General features: G+C 36.9%; 2 protein-coding genes and 1 pseudogene across 2 annotated transcripts; all 3 read right to left on the bottom strand.

Annotated features, from left to right (window-relative positions):
• Positions 1-3317: 3317 nt before the first annotated feature.
• LOC114526568 lies at positions 3318-6185 on the bottom strand. Its single transcript, XM_028548166.1, has one exon. It carries the CDS (start codon positions 6183-6185, stop codon positions 3318-3320), a length of 2868 nt encoding a protein of 955 aa, XP_028403967.1.
• A 3453-nt stretch (positions 6186-9638) lies between these two features.
• On the bottom strand, positions 9639-12491 carry LOC114526566. Its single transcript, XM_028548164.1, has 6 exons — positions 12132-12491; positions 10968-11401; positions 10917-10923; positions 10780-10795; positions 10393-10733; positions 9639-10097 (listed from the first exon to the last, which is right to left on the bottom strand). Exons 1-6 carry the CDS (start codon positions 12489-12491, stop codon positions 9639-9641), a joined length of 1617 nt encoding a protein of 538 aa, XP_028403965.1.
• A 2147-nt stretch (positions 12492-14638) lies between these two features.
• Positions 14639-23802, bottom strand: LOC114526565 (annotated as a pseudogene).
• Positions 23803-25239: the final 1437 nt, after the last annotated feature.

Raw genomic sequence — 25239 nt, 5'->3', positions numbered from 1 at the left:
TGCTTTCTGGGAAGGCAAACATGTAGAATATTCATCATTGCCAAATATTTTTGCCAGTAAATCTTCCACATAATCTAAGTACTGACACACATCTGAATGTTTTGATTGGTTGAACGGTACAATTGGTAGGCCAACAACAACCGATTGTTTTGCCATTAGAATATCTGAAAGTTTCAATACCCAGACCTTTTCAGCAATTACATATCATACAATTGTTGTGTCCCGCCTGGGAATTTTACACTCATGATTCATGAGCCAAATCTTGAAACACTAGAATGAGGCTTTCAGGCTAAAAGGAGGCATGTGATGTATCAAGAGTGTATCTTGCTGTAACAAAATGCACTCACTATATTCCTAAATATACATAAAAGAAATATACTAGCTACTTTTAAACTCACTTGTGAGGGATATGTTGACAAACACTTGAATTAAGGTGCTGGAGGCAAGGGATATATTCTACCAAAACTCTTGTCACAAGTGTTGTGAAGTCAGAATTCATCATTTGAAGCTCATCCTCATTCAACAGATAGTTCATTTTCTTGAACTTATTGATATCAGACACCAGTGGCTTTGTATCATCTAAGTGATCCGATGGTATGCGATCAAATGTGACATAATGGCCAATCCAATGCATGTCAGAATTACAGTGATTACGTAGGATGATATTTGCAAGGACCTTAAAATCAAAATTGTCAAATACAATTCTCATTTCACCCTCATTGCTCACAAATTTCTTCAAATCATCAATTAAATTTCCACCAACATCATCCATAAGATTCACAAAGCTTTTTCTGGTCTGGGTTATTCCAAGTTTATTAAATCTCTGGAATGTCTATGAGGTCAATATAAAACAAGATTTATCATGAGGGTAGTTAGCAAAACAATATTACTAATCAGAGTCTATATGACTTAGCACAATTAATGTTTGAAGTAAGTGATCATTACAACAAAGTGTAGATTCAATCTATTGGGTGTGGGTGTGCACCCATGTAGACATTAGTCAATAGGGGTCCAAGACAGGTCCCAAAAAGATTATATACTGCTTTTAAGTTTTTTAATTGTACTAAATTGTTACCAAGATATTACTAGATGCACCTTTATGACAGCATGTTGCTGAACAGTGCAAGATTTTACAGGTTTCATGCACTTGGGGCTCAACCAGCACCCCCTAAAAGCCCTAAAACAAACTTGGTTGACCACCAATGCATGTTATGAATGTATCACAGATCTAGGATACCACAACGTTTTGCATTAATCTTATATAAAGTAGTTGGGTAATTGGTTTTGATGGTTTCCATAAGAGTTTGTGAAAATGAAACTTCCATTTAACATATACAGGTGTATTGTAAATACAACTATTAAACTGCAAATGCGGTTAGTATACCGTATAAAATTGCCAAATGAAATTAACATGCATTGTTTATGCGTACATAATTTTTTTATAATTTGTCCCGCAAAATGCAAATAGACAATTTGGAATTGAAAGTTTGGCTGCAAAATGTTGTAGAATCAGGAAACGGATATTGATATGTGCCGAAAGGATTACATAGTTTGATTGCTACCTTTTTTGTTGCATTACTTGATCCAAGTATTACAGTATTTATCTTTTGAATCAACGACAGTTCACGACATCTTTGATTCATCAAGATTCCAAACGCTGTACAAACTGGAGGAATCTGTTGCCAGGTGCATTTCAATTTAGACGGGACTGCAATTGTGAGTAGAAATTCCAGGATATCTGGAGATCTGTCTTTTAATTCCCGTAGAACATCAATCCACTTAAACGACTTGAGATCCCTTTGGCTTTTCCTTGTTACCCGCATTACTGATGGTATTCCTTTCGTTTTCACACAAAGATTTTTACACTGTTCGTTGACGCTTTTCAAAACAAGCGTTTTAATACATCTTTTCACATGAGGCATATTATAAATGGCTTCTGCAATAACTGATGGGCATCCATCCAAAACTTTCTGACACAAATCATCCTTTTCCTTGCTAGTTAGGCAAATATCATTTTCAGTCGCGTCCTATAAATATTGAGTAATTGAAATCTGTTTAGCGAATTTATTTACATAATACCGTCATTTAATATAATGGATATTTATATTCGTTCTAAGGACTTCATAATGGCATAATTGGCACCATTTGGTTGAGTTTTCCTGGCAATAAAAATTTGTTCAATTTTATTTCAATTGATTATATAACACAAAAAATGGAAAAGTCAACAAAGATTATAGTATATATGTATATATTTACTTATATATAAAAGCACACATACAAGAAATATCAACGTACGAATTTTAAAGGTTGTCAATTTTATTTATAAGATACTGCAACGCAAATATCTTGTGGAGCCGAATTATTAGTAGCACTGGCTAAAATTTGCTTATTTCCTGGTCAGAATAGTTAGAGAAGGTAATCATTTTTGCTCGCACGTTAAATCTAATATCTTGTTATAAAATTACTCATAAAATGTGCAAAAAATACAATATAATTATACAGTAATCAGTATTGTAGCAGAAGTTCAGATACATCAGTTGCAACAATGGATATTCTATCTACAGTGTTGCGACAATTTTGATAACCATATTTTTGTTTTATATATTGTAAACAATAATACTAGTAGTGTTAGACTCAGTCTTAACCAGACGTGTACTTTGAACTCGTAGAATTTTAATCATGTAGCGGTTCAACTAAACAAATATTTACAAAGATTAGTACGGTACGAATACAACCAAATGAATACGAATACGAACAAGTAAACCATACGAATACATACATGAAACTTACAGATTAATTTGCCTGTCCGGTAGAAAATCGTTCGCTTCTTGAATTGTAGAGACTATAGCTTGAACTTTGTATCGTATGATCAAAGTGATAGTGAACAACTATTTATACCCCGAATTAACATAACTAATTAACATAACATTAAACTAAGTTATGACAGTTCCGGTTTGAAATCTACATTCCGGCCCCGAAATGTTGTATAAGGCGACATTTAAACAGTATATAAAGATTTTAACCGTAATCAATAACCAATCGACATGACGATGTCCTCTTCAACAATCAAGTGCATTCTGATGCTTCCAAGAGGACAATCTTGTCCACAGGGCGTTCCAGGGTGTTAAGTTTCGTTCTTAAAACTACTCTTCTCACGAAGCCGTCTCTCGAATTCGGTTTCACTCTCGTGATTCGACCAAGCAACCACGACGATCTTGGTGTATTTTCGTCAACGAGCAAAACAATATCACCTACAGAAAAATTGCGACGAGCATTAACCCATTTCTGACGGCGTTGCAATTCTGGCAAGTATTCCCTCAGCCAGCGGCGCCAAAAACATCCGAGAGATATTGAGCTTGTCTCCATCGACGTTTACAATACAAATCAGCTTCTTGGAAAACTCCTGGGGGTAGCGATGGTCCCGGGCGTAAAAGAAGCAAATGATTTGGCGTCAAGGCTTCTAGGTCATTTGGGTCGTCAGATACCTTTGTCAATGGTCTGCTGTCCATAATGGATTCAACCTCGCACATAACAGTTGTAAGGCATTCATCATCCACAGTCTGTTGCTTTAAAAGGGCCAACAATATTTTACGGGCAGTTCGGATGCAGCGCTCCCAAACTCCACCATGGTGAGATCCTGAGGGAGGATTAAAGATCCACTTGACGTTTTGCTGCAGGAGGAATCGTTGAATTTTCTGTTGGTTCCAATCATCGATTGCACTGTGAATTTCTCTTTCTCCGCCGACAAAATTAGTGCCATTGTCAGATCTAATGACTTCAGGTTGTCCCCTTCTGGCGATGAATCTACGCAATGCGTTGAGAAACGAACTGGTATCGAGGCTTTGCACCACTTCAATGTGAACAGCTCGGATGGTTAAGCAAGTGAATAAAACGGCATATCTCTTCACCAGGCTACGTGCTCTTTTCACAACAAATGGACCAAAGCAGTCCACCCCAACGAAGGTAAACGGCGGCTTATCTGGCGTGACTCGATGCTCTGGGAGGTCCGCCATTTTTTGTTCACCTGCTGCTGCTTGTCTTCTTTTGCAATCCACACAGCTGTTTAGCATCTTTTTTAAGGTCTTCCTCGCTCCGATCATCCAGTAGCGTGCTCTGATCAAGGACAGAACATGTTCTAAACCACTGTGCCCCGCTAACCGGTGGTAATACCTTGCAATCAAGGTGGAAATGTGACAATTCTTTGGTAGGATGATGGGGTGTTTCCGTTCCTCCGAGATGGGGGCATTCGTTAGGCGTCCTCCGACTCGCAAGAGTTGATCCTTCAACCGAGGGTCAAGTTTGTAGATGGGACTTTTCTTAACTTGGCCTTTCAACGACTTTGCTGACTGGTCATCAACGGAGTTAAGACGAGCTAACTCCTCTTGAAAGCTTCTTCCTTGAATATATTTTAAAATTTCCTTTTCTGCATGCTGCATTTCATCCAGGTCGAGTGGTCTGAAGTCTGGAGTCGAAATATCCGAGTTTCTGTTAGTCTTAGCTCTCATGACAGCCTTCGATAAATTGGCACGATATCGAAGTATCCATGAAACGAATCTTTTCAGCTTCTCCCATGACGAAAATCTCTCGATAATTCCTTCAACTGTGGCGTGTGAACTATCTTCAATAGAGAAGGCTTGGGCATTCTTCTTGACTTCTGGGTCGTCATCGCTGACTGCAACGGCCAGGTTGATTTGACATGGCCAATAATTCTCTGGTTTCCATAAAAATTCGGGACCATTCAACCAACGATTACTGCGTAACAAGGAATCTGCAGATAATCCTCGTGAGGCGTCATCAGCCGGGTTCTCTTCACTGGTCACGTGTCTCCATTGCTCAGGCGTGGTTGTTTCATGAATGGTGGCAACTCTGTTCGCAACAAATGTCTGGAATCTCTTGCTTGTGTTATTCAGATACCCCAGAACACAGGTGCTGTCTGTCCAAAAGATGGAGGCATGGATTTCAATATCGATTTCGTTTCGTATCATCTTGTCGAGTCTTGTCGCAACCACAGCAGCGGATAATTCCAGTCGTGGAATGGTTGTTTCCTTTAGAGGAGCCACTCTTGACTTAGCCATCACGAACGAACAGTGGATGTTACCTTTCGAATCTTCAAAGCGCAAATAACTCGCTGCCCCATATCCACGTCGCGAAGCGTCTGCGAAACTGTGTAACTGCGTCTGAACTATTGGATTGACGTAGTAGGATTTGATACATCTTGGGACGCGAAGCTGTTCGATCTTTGGCAATTCCTTCAACCAAGTGTTCCAGCGTGCCATATCGTCGGGCTCAATTAGGTCATCCCATCCCAACTTTCGTCGACACAGATGTTGCATCAATATCTTCACGGGAAGAATAAATGGGGCTGTGAACCCAAGAGGGTCATAGACTGAACTGATTACTGAAAGTATCCCTCTTCGAGTTGATGGCTTCTCATTGATGATTACTTTGAATCCAAACTGATCGCTCGCGACATCCCATTTAACTCCTAGTGCTCGTTCAACCGTTGGTTGGCCAAAACACAAAGCCTTTACAGATCCAGATCTTTCATCTTCAGGCACCGACGCAATCACTCTTGCTGAATTTGAAACCCATTTCGTCAAGTGGAATCCTCCCCGGGCTAGCAACTGGGTCAAACAGCTCACCGTTTTGATGCCCACTTCGTCATCTTTAACAGACTTTAAACAGTCGTCCACATAGAAGTTCCGTTTTACTATATCTGATATCTCAGCACCAAAGTCGTCTGAGTTGTCTTCGGCGGTTCTTCGGAGTGCAAAATTCGCACAACTCGGGGAGGACGTTGCGCCGAAAAGGTGAACCATCATCTGGAATTCTTGGGGTTCTTTATCAAGATCATTTTGGTGCCACCAGAGGAATCGTAATGCGTCATAGTCGCTTGGTGTAACGCGGACTTGGTGGAACATAGCCTCTATATCCGCCATCAAGGCCACAGGATCCGTTCGGAAGCGAATTAAAACTCCAACAAGACTGTTTGTTAGATCTGGACCTTGTAATAGTTGACTATTGAGTGACGTCCCGCGGAAAACTGCTGCACAATCGAAAACCACGCGAATTTTGCTGGGCTTATTTGAATTGATTACGGGATGGTGGGGTAAGTACCATAAAGGTAACTTAGGTTGGGTTATCGAACTCTCAGGGACCTTGCGAGCATACTTCCTGCTTAGCATGTTATCCATGAATTCTGAATACTTTGAAAGCAGTTGAGGATCTTTGAGAAGCCTCTTCTTTAAAAGGTTCAGGCGATGTTCCGCTAATGGACGATTGTTGGCAGACGTGGCGGGAAATTTTTCCATGGTAAAGCCACTTCATAGTGTCCGTCCTTTAGCTGAACCGAGCCTTCCATCATGCCAAGAGCACGAGAATCCTCTACCGACATCTCCAGTTTTGTGTCATATACAGAGTCGTTGAACTCCATATTGCAGAACGTTTGAAACTGTTCATTTAGGTCATAATCAGATCGAATGAAGTTCGCGCAACGACGAGCCGTTTTATTTCTTCCAAGCGGGCCATTTATCGTCCAACCGAAAACTGTTCTCACGGCGTACGGTCCTGCGCCACTGCTCTCTCTGACTTCCTTCGGTTCCAATGCCTTTGGTACATCATTCCCGATTAGTAAGCCAACGGCGGCATCGATTTCCTGTACGTTTACGTTTCTGAGATGAGGCCATCTGTCAACATCCTTTTGAAGCGGAATGCTAGATCTATCGACAGGTAACCGTTCGGTCGAGAAAACAGTAGGAAGTTCCACTAAGTTCTCTGACAGCCGGCTACCTTACAGAAACTGGGCTTTGGACAGGACTTTGCGACATGTCCTTGAAACAAGCAGTTGTCACATAGTCCTCTTTTGCGAACAAACTTAAGACGACCCACTAGGGACTCTTTCTTAAAATGAATACATCGTGGCAGAATATGGTCTTCATTACACATGGAACATTTGTAGGGTTTTGATTCCTTTTTTCCTTCATCACCTAGCTTACCATCAATTTGAAAGTTCAGTCTGCCCCTAGAACCTAAAGGTTCACTTGGTCTACTTCGTGAGTCGTTGTTCAATTTTCCGAAGATTGGGTGGTTCTGAACTCTCGACCTTGCTTGAACAAACTCAACAACATCATCAAAGGTTATCTCTCTTGATTTCTGGGTAGTGATGTTATCGGCAACTTCTCGCCATCTCTGTCTCAGAGAAAAGGGTAGCTTCCCAATTAGTTTAACCAAACTTTCAGGATTTTCCACTCTGCTAATGTATCCGATCTCCTTCAAGGTATTTCTGCAACTAGCCAGTAGCACGGAGTACTTCTGTAAGCCTACGCCATTTTCTGCTTTAATTGGCGATGCTTGGGTGATCCGGTCCACGTATGCAGCCGCAATCTTGTAGTTTTGTCCGTAGTTGTCTTTCAGAAGCTTCTTTGCCTTAAGATATCCTTCTTCTGGATCCATAGTTAAGCAACTTCGAACAAGCTCTTGCACCTCACCTTTCGTATATTGGACCATATAGAATAGTCTTGCACTGGCGCTTGTTGTCTTTGCTTCGATCAGGTTCTCGAAAGATCGTACAAAGTGACAATACTCGATTGGATTTCCAGCAAAGGTTGGAACCTGAACGTTAGGCAGGGTCATAGCCAAGGTCGACCTTTGGTGCTGATCGAGTAACCGATGTAATTGCTGGTCTCGTGACTGTTGCATGTCGAACATCTGATGCATTTGTTGCTGTTGTTGTCGCTGTATCTCTGCGACGTTGTATAAGAATTCCTCTGCTACGTCCGAATCTGTATCACCCTTCTCTGTTTGGCCTTGGTTTGTAGTAGCAACATTCTTTCTAGTCGGCTGTATTCTTTTCTCAGAGTTGAAGGCTTGCTCCGTAGACTTTAACCAAGGTGTGGAATTAGGCATTGATTTGGCTTGTTGCCCGAGAGCGTATTTATTCTCTAGCTTCACTCCGGCTTGCTTCGCCATTGTGGGTGTAAATTGTGTTGCCATAGGTTGATTTTCGCTATGAAGTGCTTCAGCATATACTCTTTCTTCTGCTTCAGCTTTTGCTAATTCTGTGTCGAGCTTCAGTTCATATTTTCTTTGTTCCAATCGTAACTTCTCTTCCTCTTGTTGGCGTTGTTTTTGTCTGAAAAGAAGCTCTTCCTTTTGTAGAGCTTGTTGTTTAGCTAGTTCTGCCTTTTCTGCTTCCAATGAGGCCTTCTTCGCTCTTGCCGCTAGTCTGGCGCTCAGGGTAGACGAACCTGTTCTCGAACGTGAGCTAGCTAGCGAACGTGTTTTATCGCGGTGCGAGGGTCCAATATTGCTTATTGAATCACCCGGTCTAACTTCTTGATCCGCCTTTGATACTTCGTCTTCAAAACGCGAAATCCACTCGCTCAGAGTTCGTGAAAAATTCTCGATTCGCCTTGTTTCTGTTTGCAAATACTCTTCGGAGTCTCGGATATCATACTCGTCGCCAATTATGTCATGATAATTGGCATGAGCTGTGTAGAATTTACTTGCCACGTCTTCAAATTCCTTTATCTTCGCTAAAGCGTCGTCTTTAATTTGACAATTACCTATCAATTCAGTGAGCTCTTTAATCTTCTTTGTTATGTTCGCCTTTGCAGCCGAGCGGCAACGCCTCAATCGCCGAAATTCGCTTGATTCTTCGACAAAACTAGTTGTTTCTTGGTTTGGCGATCCTTCGCTCTGTGATAGCATAATTTGTCAATCGACGGTTCCAAATTGATAGATATAAAGTTTTAGTTAATCTTTGAACAATGTTAGACTCAGTCTTAACCAGACGTGTACTTTGATCAACAATTACCTAACTGCTTTGTTTATGCATCGATATCATCATCTTAATAATTTACCAGAATATTTCACTAACTACTTCGTTACAAACAACCAAATTCATCTACATAATACAAGAAACGCAACAAAACTTTTTAAATGTTATAAGAGAACAAATTATGTAAAACACACTCTTTCAAATAAAGGAGTTGATGTGTGGAACAGATTAGAAGCTAATCTGAAAGACATACGTTTCTATAATACCTTCAAGAAATTAATTAAGAAACACTTTCTGCTAAATTCAGTTGCATATACATAGTTTCAGAAATCACAGTTTCGTTAAACAGCAATGTCCGATCAATTTTGATTGTACAAATTTATGCTAACTCTTTATCTCTTTATCTTAATATCGTAAACACTACAGTATTTCACTTCAAATTTGTAAATATCTTCTATATACCGTAAAAAACTTTTCTTCTGCCTGATAATCTTCATTTAATAATTACTGTAAATACCAAAGTAATCTAAAAAGAACACAACTAGTGGCCTAGTTACAAAAGCCTGCTAAGGTTTCTAGTAGGTCTCTAGCCCAAATATCTATATTGTAATAATGTATTAATATTAATATTTGTAATGTACATGGGAAAATAAAAATTTAAAAAAAAAATTCTTTATGTGATCCATACAGTAATCAATGCTTGCTTATTGTTGTAAATCAAGTTATGTAATAAAAGCACACATAAAATTGTCATGTGAAATTAAAGCCTGTTAACACTGATGATTTTCAGATCTGTACTCATATTTAGTCATCCATATAAATCTGGGGCTGAAAATTGCAACAAAATATTGTTGGTGTTTTACATACCTGGAACAAATGTAGCTATATATAAACCACCACCATTGACTGTTTGGCTGTCGGGTGTTTGTAACTCATTCGCATTCTTTCTTTTATCTTTTACTGCTTGCAGCTGGTGTCGTAGCTTTTTTTCTGTATCAAACTCAACCAAAACATACTCTTTCACAAATGAGCCAATAGTTTCTCTGATAAATGCTTCAATAACTTCATTTGTGTCATCTTTGGTGGGAATGCTTATACCTTGTGGGGTGTCTTCCAATCTCTTCATGCCACACCATTGCATGAAAGCACAACATATGTATGCTTTGGTTGCAGACAGCATTAAATGCTCAGCACTGCGGTAATTCTTTTTAACCTTAGTATAAACATTTACCATATTGAACTGTTGTTGAAGATTGTATAACGTCCCAACCTCTCGTCCACAAGATCCAGTTGCCTTGTACAGTTGTTTCCATATGAGCTAGAAAATGCACATATAACTGTTAATACACATAAAATAACAATTTCCCGTGTTATATCACCAGTCAGAATTAAAGTTTCTGAATAAAATAATTTCATATATGATAAAGCTAATTATCTGTTGTTTGTATTGATAAATTGACAAATATTTTCTGTGAAGACTAGCTAATTGTCATAAATTTCCTGGTGACAGTGCTGCTGGCATTGCCAGACATTTTCTGTTCATAACTTTAGTAAAGTTGGTGAATATACAATTAATACACTATAAGCAATTACAGTATTGCATGAAAACATACTGCTAGAAATGATTGCTTTGGATGCCATTGTGCAGCATTTTCAATGATGTTTTCAAACCGTTCACTTTCATTGTCACACCCCAGTCTTGTTTTTTTTGCACCAGTTACCCTTTCACATCCCAAAAGATCCCCACAGAGTGGAACTTTCACTTGCTTCACAATGTCATTCTTTTTGGCTGCTTTCTGGGAAGGCAAACATGTAGAATATTCATCATTGCCAAATATTTTTGCCAGTAAATCTTCCACATAATCTAAGTACTGACACACATCTGAATGTTTTGATTGGTTGAACGGTACAATTGGTAGGCCAACAACAACCGATTGTTTTGCCATTAGAATATCTGAAAGTTTCAATACCCAGACCTTTTCAGCAATTACATATCATACAATTGTTGTGTCCCGCCTGGGAATTTTACACTCATGATTCATGAGCCAAATCTTGAAACACTAGAATGAGGCTTTCAGGCTAAAAGGAGGCATGTGATGTATCAAGAGTGTATCTTGCTGTAACAAAATGCACTCACTATATTCCTAAATATACATAAAAGAAATATACTAGCTACTTTTAAACTCACTTGTGAGGGATATGTTGACAAACACTTGAATTAAGGTGCTGGAGGCAAGGGATATATTCTACCAAAACTCTTGTCACAAGTGTTGTGAAGTCAGAATTCATCATTTGAAGCTCATCCTCATTCAACAGATAGTTCATTTTCTTGAACTTATTGATATCAGACACCAGTGGCTTTGTATCATCTAAGTGATCCGATGGTATGCGATCAAATGTGACATAATGGCCAATCCAATGCATGTCAGAATTACAGTGATTACGTAGGATGATATTTGCAAGGACCTTAAAATCAAAATTGTCAAATACAATTCTCATTTCACCCTCATTGCTCACAAATTTCTTCAAATCATCAATTAAATTTCCACCAACATCATCCATAAGATTCACAAAGCTTTTTCTGGTCTGGGTTATTCCAAGTTTATTAAATCTCTGGAATGTCTATGAGGTCAATATAAAACAAGATTTATCATGAGGGTAGTTAGCAAAACAATATTACTAATCAGAGTCTATATGACTTAGCACAATTAATGTTTGAAGTAAGTGATCATTACAACAAAGTGTAGATTCAATCTATTGGGTGTGGGTGTGCACCCATGTAGACATTAGTCAATAGGGGTCCAAGACAGGTCCCAAAAAGATTATATACTGCTTTTAAGTTTTTTAATTGTACTAAATTGTTACCAAGATATTACTAGATGCACCTTTATGACAGCATGTTGCTGAACAGTGCAAGATTTTACAGGTTTCATGCACTTGGGGCTCAACCAGCACCCCCTAAAAGCCCTAAAACAAACTTGGTTGACCACCAATGCATGTTATGAATGTATCACAGATCTAGGATACCACAACGTTTTGCATTAATCTTATATAAAGTAGTTGGGTAATTGGTTTTGATGGTTTCCATAAGAGTTTGTGAAAATGAAACTTCCATTTAACATATACAGGTGTATTGTAAATACAACTATTAAACTGCAAATGCGGTTAGTATACCGTATAAAATTGCCAAATGAAATTAACATGCATTGTTTATGCGTACATAATTTTTTTATAATTTGTCCCGCAAAATGCAAATAGACAATTTGGAATTGAAAGTTTGGCTGCAAAATGTTGTAGAATCAGGAAACGGATATTGATATGTGCCGAAAGGATTACATAGTTTGATTGCTACCTTTTTTGTTGCATTACTTGATCCAAGTATTACAGTATTTATCTTTTGAATCAACGACAGTTCACGACATCTTTGATTCATCAAGATTCCAAACGCTGTACAAACTGGAGGAATCTGTTGCCAGGTGCATTTCAATTTAGACGGGACTGCAATTGTGAGTAGAAATTCCAGGATATCTGGAGATCTGTCTTTTAATTCCCGTAGAACATCAATCCACTTAAACGACTTGAGATCCCTTTGGCTTTTCCTTGTTACCCGCATTACTGATGGTATTCCTTTCGTTTTCACACAAAGATTTTTACACTGTTCGTTGACGCTTTTCAAAACAAGCGTTTTAATACATCTTTTCACATGAGGCATATTATAAATGGCTTCTGCAATAACTGATGGGCATCCATCCAAAACTTTCTGACACAAATCATCCTTTTCCTTGCTAGTTAGGCAAATATCATTTTCAGTCGCGTCCTATAAATATTGAGTAATTGAAATCTGTTTAGCGAATTTATTTACATAATACCGTCATTTAATATAATGGATATTTATATTCGTTCTAAGGACTTCATAATGGCATAATTGGCACCATTTGGTTGAGTTTTCCTGGCAATAAAAATTTGTTCAATTTTATTTCAATTGATTATATACACAAAAAATGGAAAAGTCAACAAAGATTATAGTATATATGTATATATTTACTTATATATAAAAGCACACATACAAGAAATATCAACGTACGAATTTTAAAGGTTGTCAATTTTATTTATAAGATACTGCAACGCAAATATCTTGTGGAGCCGAATTATTAGTAGCACTGGCTAAAATTTGCTTATTTCCTGGTCAGAATAGTTAGAGAAGGTAATCATTTTTGCTCGCACGTTAAATCTAATATCTTGTTATAAAATTACTCATAAAATGTGCAAAAATACAATATAATTATACAGTAATCAGTATTGTAGCAGAAGTTCAGATACATCAGTTGCAACAATGGATATTCTATCTACAGTGTTGCGACAATTTTGATAACCATATTTTTGTTTTATATATTGTAAACAATAATACTAGTAGTGTTAGACTCAGTCTTAACCAGACGTGTACTTTGAACTCGTAGAATTTTAATCATGTAGCGGTTCAACTAAACAAATATTTACAAAGATTAGTACGGTACGAATACAACCAAATGAATACGAATACGAACAAGTAAACCATACGAATACATACATGAAACTTACAGATTAATTTGCCTGTCCGGTAGAAAATCGTTCGCTTCTTGAATTGTAGAGACTATAGCTTGAACTTTGTATCGTATGATCAAAGTGATAGTGAACAACTATTTATACCCCGAATTAACATAACTAATTAACATAACATTAAACTAAGTTATGACAGTTCCGGTTTGAAATCTACAAGTAGTAATATTCGTTATCATGCATGGTAAATTGTGTAAAAGTATAAAGAAAACATTCTTCCTACCTTAAAATTTTGCAAGCCAAATGTATTCACAATTTCTAAGGCTTCGTCTCCTTTCTTTTTTGATTGTTCCTTTTGCATACTAAAGTAAGACGGTAAAGTTCTTTTGGCTTTTCCCATCGTCCTGTTGGATGTCGGTACATTTGGCAAAATGTTCAACATTTCCACGCTATTACTTGACGGAATAGTTTTGCTTGGTTTTGGTGCAATTTGTTGAAATCTGGCAGCTAACACTCGCCGATAACGCCTAGGTGACTCACAAATCGGACTGCTTGGTATTTGTTGTGGCACACCAGAAGTAGGACATTCACTTTCTTTGCATTGTAAACCAGTTGCTCTACTGTGAATATCACTGAGGGGTCGTTGAAACACAGCTGCTATATTTATTCTAGGCCTTTTTGCGTTTTGGTTCGGCAACTTCGAATTGTCCAAACAACCATCATTTTTTCGTCCTCTTTTAAAGCGCTCTGATTTTGACATGTTTTTCTGCATGTTTTCTGAATGGTTGTATTGTGTTATAAACTCATTAACTTTTTTCTTGATTGTCAATTCCTTTTTCGAGAGCAAGGACGGCAAACGTACTTGGAAAGTTCATCCTTTTTAGATATACGTTTCCTCGTTAACTCTTCGATTGCTTTTAAAATCCCATCTTCTTTAGATTTGTCGCCGAAAAGATAAATTCTATGACTTGCATTAACGCCGCAACAACGACCTACATGTGAACTCAAATTGTGAACTGGCTTTTTCGGTGTGTCTTCTGCCATTTCACAAAAGTGTAATAATATTAGTTATATTACAGCTATTTGAATATATGAACCTGTCAATATTTCAAATTATTAATTAGCGGATGCTATTTTCGTCCGCTTATTCACTTTCGGTATTAGAATTTTGGCGACAAATCAGAAGCCGGATTGATTTGGATTTCGCCAGAGCCCCTCGTCGCGCCCTACAGAGACCACGCGTAGGAAGGGCTCTGGGTACGAGAATGCTCCCGACCCATGGTAAAATTGTACGTTTACCCCCAAAATCTGGGGGTGACGTCATCAGCCCCGACCAGGGTCTTCGTCGCGTAGTTCCGCGCCCTGTGAACACAGAAGACCCTGGGTACGAGGTTGCCTAATAATTTCGGACGTTAGAGTCCGAAGTTTAATTCGGAAATTAATATATATTTCTGTTAACCTGACACCGCAGTGCAGCTGGCAAAATCATATCGATATCAAATTACAAAGTGATGACGACCGGAAATATAACTCGTCTTTGGAATTTCGTTATTTTCTTTGTTATTTTTTATCCTGTCATCTTTTAACTGTTATATATAAACTGTAAATGCTTTAGTTATCTTTTCTGATAGTTTTTAAGTCAGGATGGGCAGAAAAACTAAAAAAATATCGATTTTTCTGCATTGTTATTGTTTATAACGAGACAGGTTACTCAGCGCACGCCCGTGCGGTCTGCGGTGAGGTTAAAGGCCTCTTCCTGCATGTATATATATGCATACAAGGAAGCAATATTCAAGCACAGAAACAAAGGGATTTATGAGTGCACAGCAAAGAGAATGAACATTAAATATCAGTATTACAAAAAAACTTTCCATTACATTTTGTCACAGTATGTTCACTTGATGGAATAAAGTAATATAGCCCACTGGCATAGCCATCCTGATATGTCTGGGGTAGCAATGCAAATTCTGTTGCATTCATTGACTGTAAAAACAATAAATTTCTAAAGAAATGAATAATGCTATAAAATTGGCATTTTCTCCTAGATATATTGTGCTGGCTATACCAGTGTATATACATAGCAATATTTGCAGCATTTTTCAGTCTCAATTTATTGCAGATAAGCATTTTTGTAGAAACATTTGTACAAATTAATGATATTGTTTGTTACAGTCTTACACACTCTGTTGCTGAATGGCCCTTCATGTGCTTACCACATTTTTTACATTGTGGTTTTCGTCTTGGTTGTTTGTTTTGATTTGATGCCATTATTTCTTTCTGTTGTGCCAGTAATTTATCTTGTTCAACTGTAAACAATTAAAAGATGATTGCTTTAGTCCTTGGTTGTTTTTCAGACATGAAAGTGAAAAGGAGGAGGGGTTGTATTTTTTTAGGTGTCACTGATATAAAATATACTGCACCTGATGGAACTAATTTCACAGTTTTCTTCTGTCTTTCAATTTGTCTCTTAATGGCATCTTCTCTTGAGAGACCATCACTAAATTGTGCTGTAAGAGGATCTGGTTCTTTCTGTTTTTGTTTTTGATAGACCTTTTTCATTTCAGCCTTGGACATGGTAACTAAAAGCTTTTTCATTTCACATACATATCCTAAAGCAAGGTGATATTGTAATTTGAGAATGGCTAATCTAGCATTTCTTTCAAAAGCCAGCCTACATTTCTCTTTGCCTAAATGAATATTCCATTTCCTGTCCTGAAGCTGGAAAACAAGATATTATAACTTACCATATGTTGGTAAAGTGGCAACTTCACGAACCAGCTCCTCTCCAAACTTGTATTTTGGGTAGGTAACTTTCATGTAAACTTCACCATTTTTTTTTGTTCTGGACTTCCTACTTACATTTTCATTGAAATGCATGCATGCTAAAATGTGCCTATAATGATAAAAGGAAAAACTTCTGGTTGCATTTCAAAGTAATGATGATTGTCTTCCATATTCCCCAGTGTCTGATATTTCAAATGATTTCTAATTTTATTGTACCTGCAATATGTCCCTATCCAGGAGAAGCTCAGCATCTTGGGGTGCCAATGATTAAGGGTTGCATGGAACCCTTCCAGGCAACTAGTTTGAGCTTCAGAGGACATCTTTCTGACATCATTGATGTATGTTTTCTTCTTGATGATGCCATTAAGTTTTTCATATGGTTTACTACCTATAAATGACAATGTTCAATATTGAGTGTAGAGGTCAAATTCTAAAGAGCTTCAAGTAAGTTATGTTCTCAGGCCAATATATTGCTATGTTTACAATGCAAACATTCACATTGGTTGGACCTACCTTGTCAGCTTGTCCTCAATGATTGTGTTAGCTGTCATATTAACCCATTAAACGGCATTGTGCCCTGATGCGCCCTATCTTTAGTATTTACTCTGTCTAATGCCAGACGATTTTACTCGTCATGTGGAAAGTGCTGGCACTTAATGGGTTAATAAAGAGCATATGCGATAATTGTAATTTGGAATCAACTTACAGTGTTTGAGCCATTTCCTCTTCTCTAGTTCTTCTTGGGCACATTTCTTATATAATTTATCAGGATGGTCATCATGTATATTGCAGACATGGTGCATGAAAGGTTTCCACTTTGCCACATTCATTTCACCAAAACCTGGCTTTGTTGATGTAGCACACCAATAAAGGTGTGTTTTGATTCCTTTTGTCCATTTTTGCAATACTTCACCCTTTTCTTTGCTGGCTTTTAGGACTTTTTTATGTTTGACTTGGCAATATGCCATATAGCAAAGAAATGTTGTGTCTTCTTCTGGTGACACCTAATCCACTTGGCGATACCACGATGCCGATCAGATATAAAAACACTAACACTTAAGCCACATTTCCTCATAAATGCAAAACATCGCTTGGCTCCCTCTAACTCCATTGCATTACTGTTGTTGTTGCCTTAAAGGTGTGAAATCATAAACAAATAGTCTACATATCAAAGAGGTAGTACTTACTGACATAAAATAATTGCCACAGGTTAATAAAATGGTGTATGAATTACATGTCAGCCACCACAAAATGGCTACCAGCTGTAAATTGTGGCCCACACACACCTAGAACACAATTCGTGGTATCTAAACTACACTATATACTACCAATAGATATGTCATACCTGCAACAATTCAAAGTGCACTATCTTTGACAGATCAGCAGAGAACATACTATATACACCATACTTGGCATTATGTCCCATTGAGTCGAACCTCCCATCTCCACACCAAGAGGCATTGGAAACGTTCTTCAAAGTCCTGATCATGGCATTCCTGCAATTGGTCCAGTGTCTTAAAATGACAGGGAATAAAAACTTGGTTTGATGGCGAAAGAAAGTTCTGGCAGAATAAACTGCAAGGCCCATGTGTTTGAAAATCAACAAAACTTTACTGATAGATCCACCAGCCATTAGTATTGCAAAACTGAGTCGGTTGTTTCCAGCTGTGTATCTTCCAATAACCAAGGGCTGGCTGTGCCATTTATAGCCTACACCACATGTTTTGCACTGTTGATCCACTGTAGCCATTGTTCCATGAACTTTCATTGACACAGAAGGTAGATCTGATTTGGAATTGAAGCAGAACTTTGAAAATAGGGTTACCAGCATTGTGTAAAACACAATGAATTTAGGCTCATCCATTGGTGACAGTCCTGGTTCAACCCTAATGATAATAGATATACACACCTTACCCACTATAATATTTTGAACATGGCATTACCATTATTTAACTACTAAGACCAGAATGCTTAGCTAGAATTATAATTAATTACAATATTTTCAAAGCATTCTGGTCTCAATAGTTAAGTGATGCTGTGAAGCAACACAGTGCTTAGGTCTGTTGACCATACTAGGATGATTTAATTTTTTATCAAACACCTAATGTCACATACCTCAATTCTCGTTTTGATGGAACTGGTTCATGGTCTTTTTCCACTTTATCATCATCTGATGCATAAACATTGCTATCCCAATCAGGGTCATCATCATTATTGCTTGCATCACTTTCATCATCTGTGGATGAATCTTCATCCATACTGACATCACAAGCAGATGGCTCTTTAGCATCATCATTCAAATCATTCATGACCACTTCCTCCCTTTGTTCAAGTTTCTGGTAAAAATTACAAGTAATTATAAATAAACTTAAACAACAGTATTCCAATCTCACTAAGATTGTACATACAATTACTTTTTTTTCTAGCCTAGATTCATCTTTACAGCTTTAGTTATTTCCAGGTACTGTCAATTTATACACATTCAATATACATGCACAATTGTTTGTGAACTCACCACCTCCAGTGTTCTGATTTCTAACTTCAACTCACAAGTTGTTAAAGTGCGCTTCTTTAGCTGATTTTTCTGGCTAGACTTCAATTTTTGCAGAGAAATAATTTCTTCATTCTTTTCAGTAGATCTCCAACACGGTGACATAGGCAAAACATCAATGTTATTCGACAAAGTGCTTTCAAATGATTGGTTGTTTTTCCCCATTTCTTGTAGACCATTAACTTTGCTCTTGCTCATTGCTGGTGTCTTTAGATACAAAAATATCACCTTCGTCCAACGCTGCATCATTTTCGGCATCCACAACCATGTCACTTCCAGTTGCAGAGTTCGTTTTTGATGCAGAACAAGACGACTCATCGAGCAGTTGGCGAATATTACGTGCACGCTATGTATGTAAATAAATACAGATATTTGCATATTAGAACATACACTGTTAAATTTTAATGTTAAAATAACTAATTTTTTTCTTGCCTACCAATTCAGATTGGTAATTTTAACCTGGCTTTTTTGTTCAAAACAATTGGTTGTTTTAACCTTACTTTTTTTAATAATAGAACCAATTTTCAATTGTTATAATTATTTTCAACCAATTTATGATTGGTCGGCAAATAAATATTTAACTATTTTTTTTGGTTGATAAATAATCGAGTATTAAATTCGACAAACACAAGTGAAAACAAAGATGGCGGAAACAAGGAGCATGTGCATATTGTTTTGTTATTTGTGCACTAAGTTATCAATCGAGTTATGAGAACGATATTTAAATATCTAGCTCATGTGTATTAAACAAAAGAAAAAGCTAAATTATCGTCGATGAATGTGAAGTTCATATCTGTGGTCGTCTATGAATATGAAGTTCAAGTTAAACATCTTCGGCGGACGGGTTGCCAAGATCAAGGTACTGAGTAGACCGTATTGTATTAGGTAATAGTATGGACAGTAATATCAGAGTACGCATTTCCTTTAAATGCATACTACTTAAATGCAATTCCTTTTTACATAAAAAACTTATAAGCCTTAGTTGTATTTGTGGTTACTTGTGGGTCAGTTGCAGATCCAGGGTGAGTCAGACTAAATTAAATTGTACAGTTGATAGTTCTATTCTAAACTTGGGGGCCATCGACAAATAGATTTCGTTGAGGGGTTGACTACAGTCATATTCGTAGGTTTTTATGTAAAAATGTACTCAAGAAATAAATAACCAATGGTGTTGTTATTAAGCAATTTTATTGCAAGTTAGGCCGGGTATTTAATCTGAGTTATCTGACTTACCCTGAATCAACCACTATTGTGATGATTGAAAACAAGGCAATGGCTTGTGTATAAGAGTAGAAAAATAAATGAATGTACACAATCCCTCTTAGTAAATTTTAGGTATTGGGGCACTGATTCACCACTAGTTGATTACCGGGTATGTCTTCTCTATATTATCCATCATCTGAGGCATAGTACCTTGTGTCTTGCCTAATAAGTTATTCTAAGTGAACTTGGGCTATTCGACATCAATGATATTTGACTTTTAAAGAAGCTTCTTTCACTAATTTTTGCTTTTAGGTTAAAATGGATTGACAATAATCAAATTATTATGCACTGCCCCCATTCAACCTATTAACAAACATTCAATCAACGAACCATATGGAGCAAAATAATTTTATGGCATGTGAACTGTTGTGCTATATGGTAGCACAACATACCAGGATGCATTTCGGCCTTCAGCACTCATGGGATGTGCTAAGTGCATTGGAACATGAGTGAAAAATCCAGCTTCAGTGGTAAGATATGCTGGGTCCTGATTTTCTTTTACTTTAAATGAGTGGAAATGGTTGTTGAATTGGATAGGAACTTGCTTCTTGATGTTGAAGTAACACTTTTGATTTGAAAGGCAGATTATCTTGGTTATCAAACCAAACTCTGGCATTTCCATGTCAGCTAAGTATCCCGTTACAACAATAGTGCCAATTCTGTAGTCAATTCCATTAATAGTGACAGTTGAGGGTCTGCAAAGTGTAATATACATAACTGCTATTTATAGATAATTAGGCTTGGACAATAGAATTATAACTGATTGACAGTTAGAGACAGACAATAAGATAAAAAGTGTATGAGAGCGAGAAAAGGTCAGAGCACATGAAAAGTAATATATATAATATAGAGAAACAAAATATACAGTTATACAAATTGGAGCAAGGAGTGAGATCATTATACAAAGTATGCTGGATTAGTTAGCAAATGACCTATACCATGGTTATTTTAAATACACTGATATATTGTTATTTGTTGACATGGTATTGCAATCATGATTTCTATAGATTATCTGCAAACCTCATATACGATGGGCTAATTTTTTAACCTAGCTGCCTCAAGAACTCTTTAAATATTTATTATCTACAATCATTACTCACTCAAAAATATTTTCCGTATTTGCTACACTAATCTCTTTAGTCGACAGTTCTTCAAAATACTCTGTTTCACGAGCAACCACTTTTTTTCCACTACCTGCAAGAAAAAGGTGATCATTTTTTCTAATGGTCAAAATGATGCTTAAGTTGATAACTTGGCTGATACAAATAAAGCTTAACAAATTGTAAGACAGGTTAATCACTAATTTTTGTATCAGGTATTCAGCAGCTTACCTACTGCAGTTGGTTTCTCAATGAATGATGCTAATGTGTCATCGTTTTCATTGACATTCATTAGGTAACATTGCTGCCCCTGATGTCGAGTTGATAGTGTATAGGCCACATTCTTGTAGTTTCCAATGTAGGAAGCCAGTCGCTTGAAGTACCTGTGTTTTGCTTCGAAACGCATGCACCAGGTGCGCCTCATTGGTCCAAACCTATTATAAAAAGATCAATAAAACAAATTGAAAAATACAACCAGTGGTAAAAGTAATCAGCTTAATTATTAACCATGTTTTTATTCAGAATAAAAAATTTTTCTTTTCTCTTTAAGGAAAGCAATTTGTTTACCATACCAAAGCATATGGGATGGATAATGAACCATGTAATGCATCTTTGGAATAATGGACCTGCCCGGATAGAGGCTGACAAAGGTTGAGTGATGTTCTTCAATAAGACCTTCCAAAACGCCAATGGAGTAAACAGTGGTTTTGTGGGCAAAGATAATGTCAATAATGTCCAAAAGCATACAGAAGAGTTGCCAATGTTTGTTATCTTCTGGTATGAGCGCACCAATGATTAAAGGTAGAAACATTCCCAAACAATACATTTGGGCAGCTAAAAATAGAACATAATTATATAAATCAATGACATGTGAGACAGTAACCTAGTGTATAACCTGTGAGACAGAAATCTCTTGAAAATTAAAATTCAAAGAATCATTAAAAAATTGTATATATATATGGTGTTGTAATCTGGAATTTAACATACCTTTTTGTCTTAAGCTGTTGTTTTCACTTGCAAGTGTTCCTTGCAAAATAGGTGATGGCTTGTTCAGATCATTATAATAGCAATAGTCAAACAGCTTTATCCGAGTATTCAATTGCTCCAGTGTAAAGTACTTTTCTTCATTTATGAATACTTTTAGCATCTCCTTGCATTCATATTAGAGAACACCTTCTAGAATATCATGCATAGCATCACCGGGAAGACCATCGATCACGTGAAAGTAACGCGAATCCAGAAGAGTTGATCTCCGTTTGACACCATAAGTGATGGATAGCGCTGGATTAAGTTCTAGTTGGTTGCAGTGATGATTGTGACCATCTTTGGTTCGCAAAACACAGTCTCTTTCAAGGAATTACATTATGTTAAATAAATGGTAAATTCAATCTGTAGTAAATATGTTGTTTGACAGGTATCAGTCATATCTTCGGGATTTCATTTTTCATCATTGTGAAACGTCGATAAGTATTGCTAGCGTTAACTTTCATGCAATAGTTTAATTTACTTTTCAGCAAGAAAGAAATAATAAGAGATTACCAACTCATTTTGCCGGTCTATTTGTTCCCCCCATACTGCATGTGCTTACCACTCCATAATACAAGTTTTACCTCATGCACAATGTCCAATATACAAATATACTGCGCACTCCAGCAACACGTTTTTTCCCATAGATGTTTCAATTTACCTGTGAAATAAGCGTTTTCAGAGTTCCCATACACTCTCTACATTTCCGGTGAGCTGCTGAACCTTCTTTAAATCCTCCCAATAGTTGTGAGCCAAGGTTATCTCAAGCCAAGGAAAATAAGCTTATCTCTTGTATCTCGGTTTCGCTCTTGGGTGCCCCCCAGCTTACCAAATTATAACTGTCATTTAGAATGACATCAACACGTAATGGCTAATGCCCCTGTATTAATGCAAATTGTATTTCTAGTCTAGTCACATTACCTTTTCGAGTTCTTTAAGATCATCCATGAAGTGTTCCAAAATCGTATCAATACCGTATTTTTTGACAAGTGGAACTGTAACAAGTGCCACAAGCTGGATAGAGTGCATTTGAGATCGATGCTCAGGCTTAATGTTCCCTAACGTGTAATATACTGCACCTGAAATGAGTGATGTAACATTATACATGAGAGAAATTTGAACAAATTTGAAAAAAGCACATTCATTTTAAAAGTAGCTACACGAATGGAAACCGAGGTGAACATTCAGAGTGAAATATGCATGTATATCAACATTCTTAATCTTTATTTTTTAATAATTCTTTGATTATTGAATCATGTGTAATAACTGAATAAAAGGCTTTTTCGTGTATGGCGCAGTAAACTAAATCTACAAATCTGGTTATACCTAATTTGTGTTTTCCATTCTTGCTCCTGAGCGGATTTGCAATTTCTAGTTCATCGTAGTATAGAATTATTTGAATCGCATTTGGATTTCTTGAAAATAATGGGTGACACTTGTAAAGTTTTCCATCACAGAAGTCTCTGATAAACCCATCATTGCTGACGTGAGAGTTCAGCACCTGTTTATTATGAATAATAGCTAAATTAATTTCGAACAATTAACTGTTAGAGACTTACCAACTCGTGTCACCCGTCTATTTCCTCCCTATACTGTGCTAACCACTCCATAATGAAAGAGACATTAAATAAAGAAAGACATTGAATTACCTGAGCAAGGACTGATGGAATATTCAAAAGCTGCTGTAGCGTGTCCAAGAGTGGAATGTAGGCAAATTCATCGTTTACAAGCACTTCCGGGTAGCTTCCCCGGTCGATATCCATTATCTCTTGTCCAGATTCTTAAAGCTTTTTCTCAACTTCCATTCGTACTTTTTTTACCGTATTTCTAACAATAGATGCCGTGCCTTCTACTACGCTGTCTAGCGATGTTTGAGTGAGATAATGTACTTCTTTCAGTTTCATCAAGAACAGTGCATTTAAATGCTTAATATCATCTTCATTTTGCCCTTTGTTGACGTTGTTATCATCGTTGTTATCTTCGTTGTAATCGACTGCCCTCATCGCTTGCCCGATGTTAGCCTTAATGTCTTTGTGAGAGCGTTGAAAATGACTTTTGTAGCTGAATACTCGAGAAAAGGTGGATTGACATCCAGGCACATTGCATACAATATGCAACCTTGAATCATCTTTGTGAACTTTAACCAAATGTCCCACCATCTCTGATATACTTGGAGCAAAAAAATGCTCACAAATTTGACATGGAATTCGATTCATTTTGCCGAAACACAAATAATTGGATAAAAAGGATTGCTTATGATATTCTTTTACGACTGCATATTCGTATATCATCAATTTAAGTAAAAAAAGTGAAATAAGGCCTCAAAAATACGAGTTTGAACAAAAAACTTGCCAAACTCGCGAAAAGACTGGGAATGGAATTACGTAAATTACGTAACCTTTGGCGACCAGTGAATCATGGGATATCGTGCCAAAATTACTGGTCTTTTCTCTTTTAGAAACTCACTTGTGTACACTTTATGTCTTTTTGTGCTTCAAAATGTCTTTTTTTTTACATAAACCAAAGCTCAACTTCGAATGAAGTTATCGATTTTTTGAAAAAGAACGACTTTTCATGCTTGGTGAGCCAGTGTAAAATGAAGTGTTTACGCGTGTTTTTTTTGCTTTGTAAACGAAGGAATGTGCTTCTTGATATTTTTATAGCACTTATTTCTGCTATTTCTACATTTAAGAAAATCAAATTGACGGGAGTGACTTTTTTGACTTTGAACTTCGGGATATATATGGTTTTATCCCAGTATTTAAAGAACGAAAACGATTTTTAAAGCTATGGACGTCTGTCACGGGAAAAGTAGGTTTTCAAAATATCTTTAATTTGTATTTCACATTTCCTCGAAAATCGTTATTTTTGACATAGCTATTAAAGGTTAAAAGGTGTTTTTTTCAAAGCAATTTGGAGTATAAGGAAATTATTTGTCAGGGACACCGAGGTCGTTTTGAAAACGGTTATTTTAAAAAAGATTTACTATGATTTGATTATGATATAACTATTTACATAAGATAACTTAATATTATTCACAACTTTTTTAGACATTTGATGTCAATGGAATAAGCATAACAACTGTTCAAGAGGCAATTTGTCACAGACAAATCTAGTACGTATATTTTTTTTAATAAACAGTTTTACTACACGTCTACAGTTTGGGAATGAATGTGATTTTATAGGGTAATTAAGATAAG

The sequence above is a fragment of the Dendronephthya gigantea genome, unplaced genomic scaffold (assembly GCF_004324835.1).
Source record: "Dendronephthya gigantea isolate DGI-Jeju-01 unplaced genomic scaffold, DenGig_1.0 000039F, whole genome shotgun sequence".
Lineage (NCBI taxonomy): Eukaryota > Metazoa > Cnidaria > Anthozoa > Malacalcyonacea > Nephtheidae > Dendronephthya > Dendronephthya gigantea.
The sequence above is the reverse complement of the archived record's forward strand: the minus strand, read 5'-3'. Positions and strand labels throughout refer to the sequence as shown.

Bases quoted from the DNA above. Each gene is read 5' to 3' on its own strand.
- LOC114526568 (XM_028548166.1), bottom strand. From the start codon at position 6,185: ATGCTAAGCAGGAAGTATGCTCGCAAGGTCCCTGAGAGTTCGATAACC.
- LOC114526566 (XM_028548164.1), bottom strand. From the start codon at position 12,491: ATGCCTCATGTGAAAAGATGTATTAAAACGCTTGTTTTGAAAAGCGTC. The intron at 11,402-12,131 runs GTAGCAATCAAA...TTGACCTCATAG, and splicing joins CAAGTAATGCAACAAAAAAG to ACATTCCAGAGATTTAATAA. The intron at 10,098-10,392 runs GTATGTTTTCAT...TGCATTTTCTAG, and splicing joins CAAAGCAATCATTTCTAGCA to CTCATATGGAAACAACTGTA.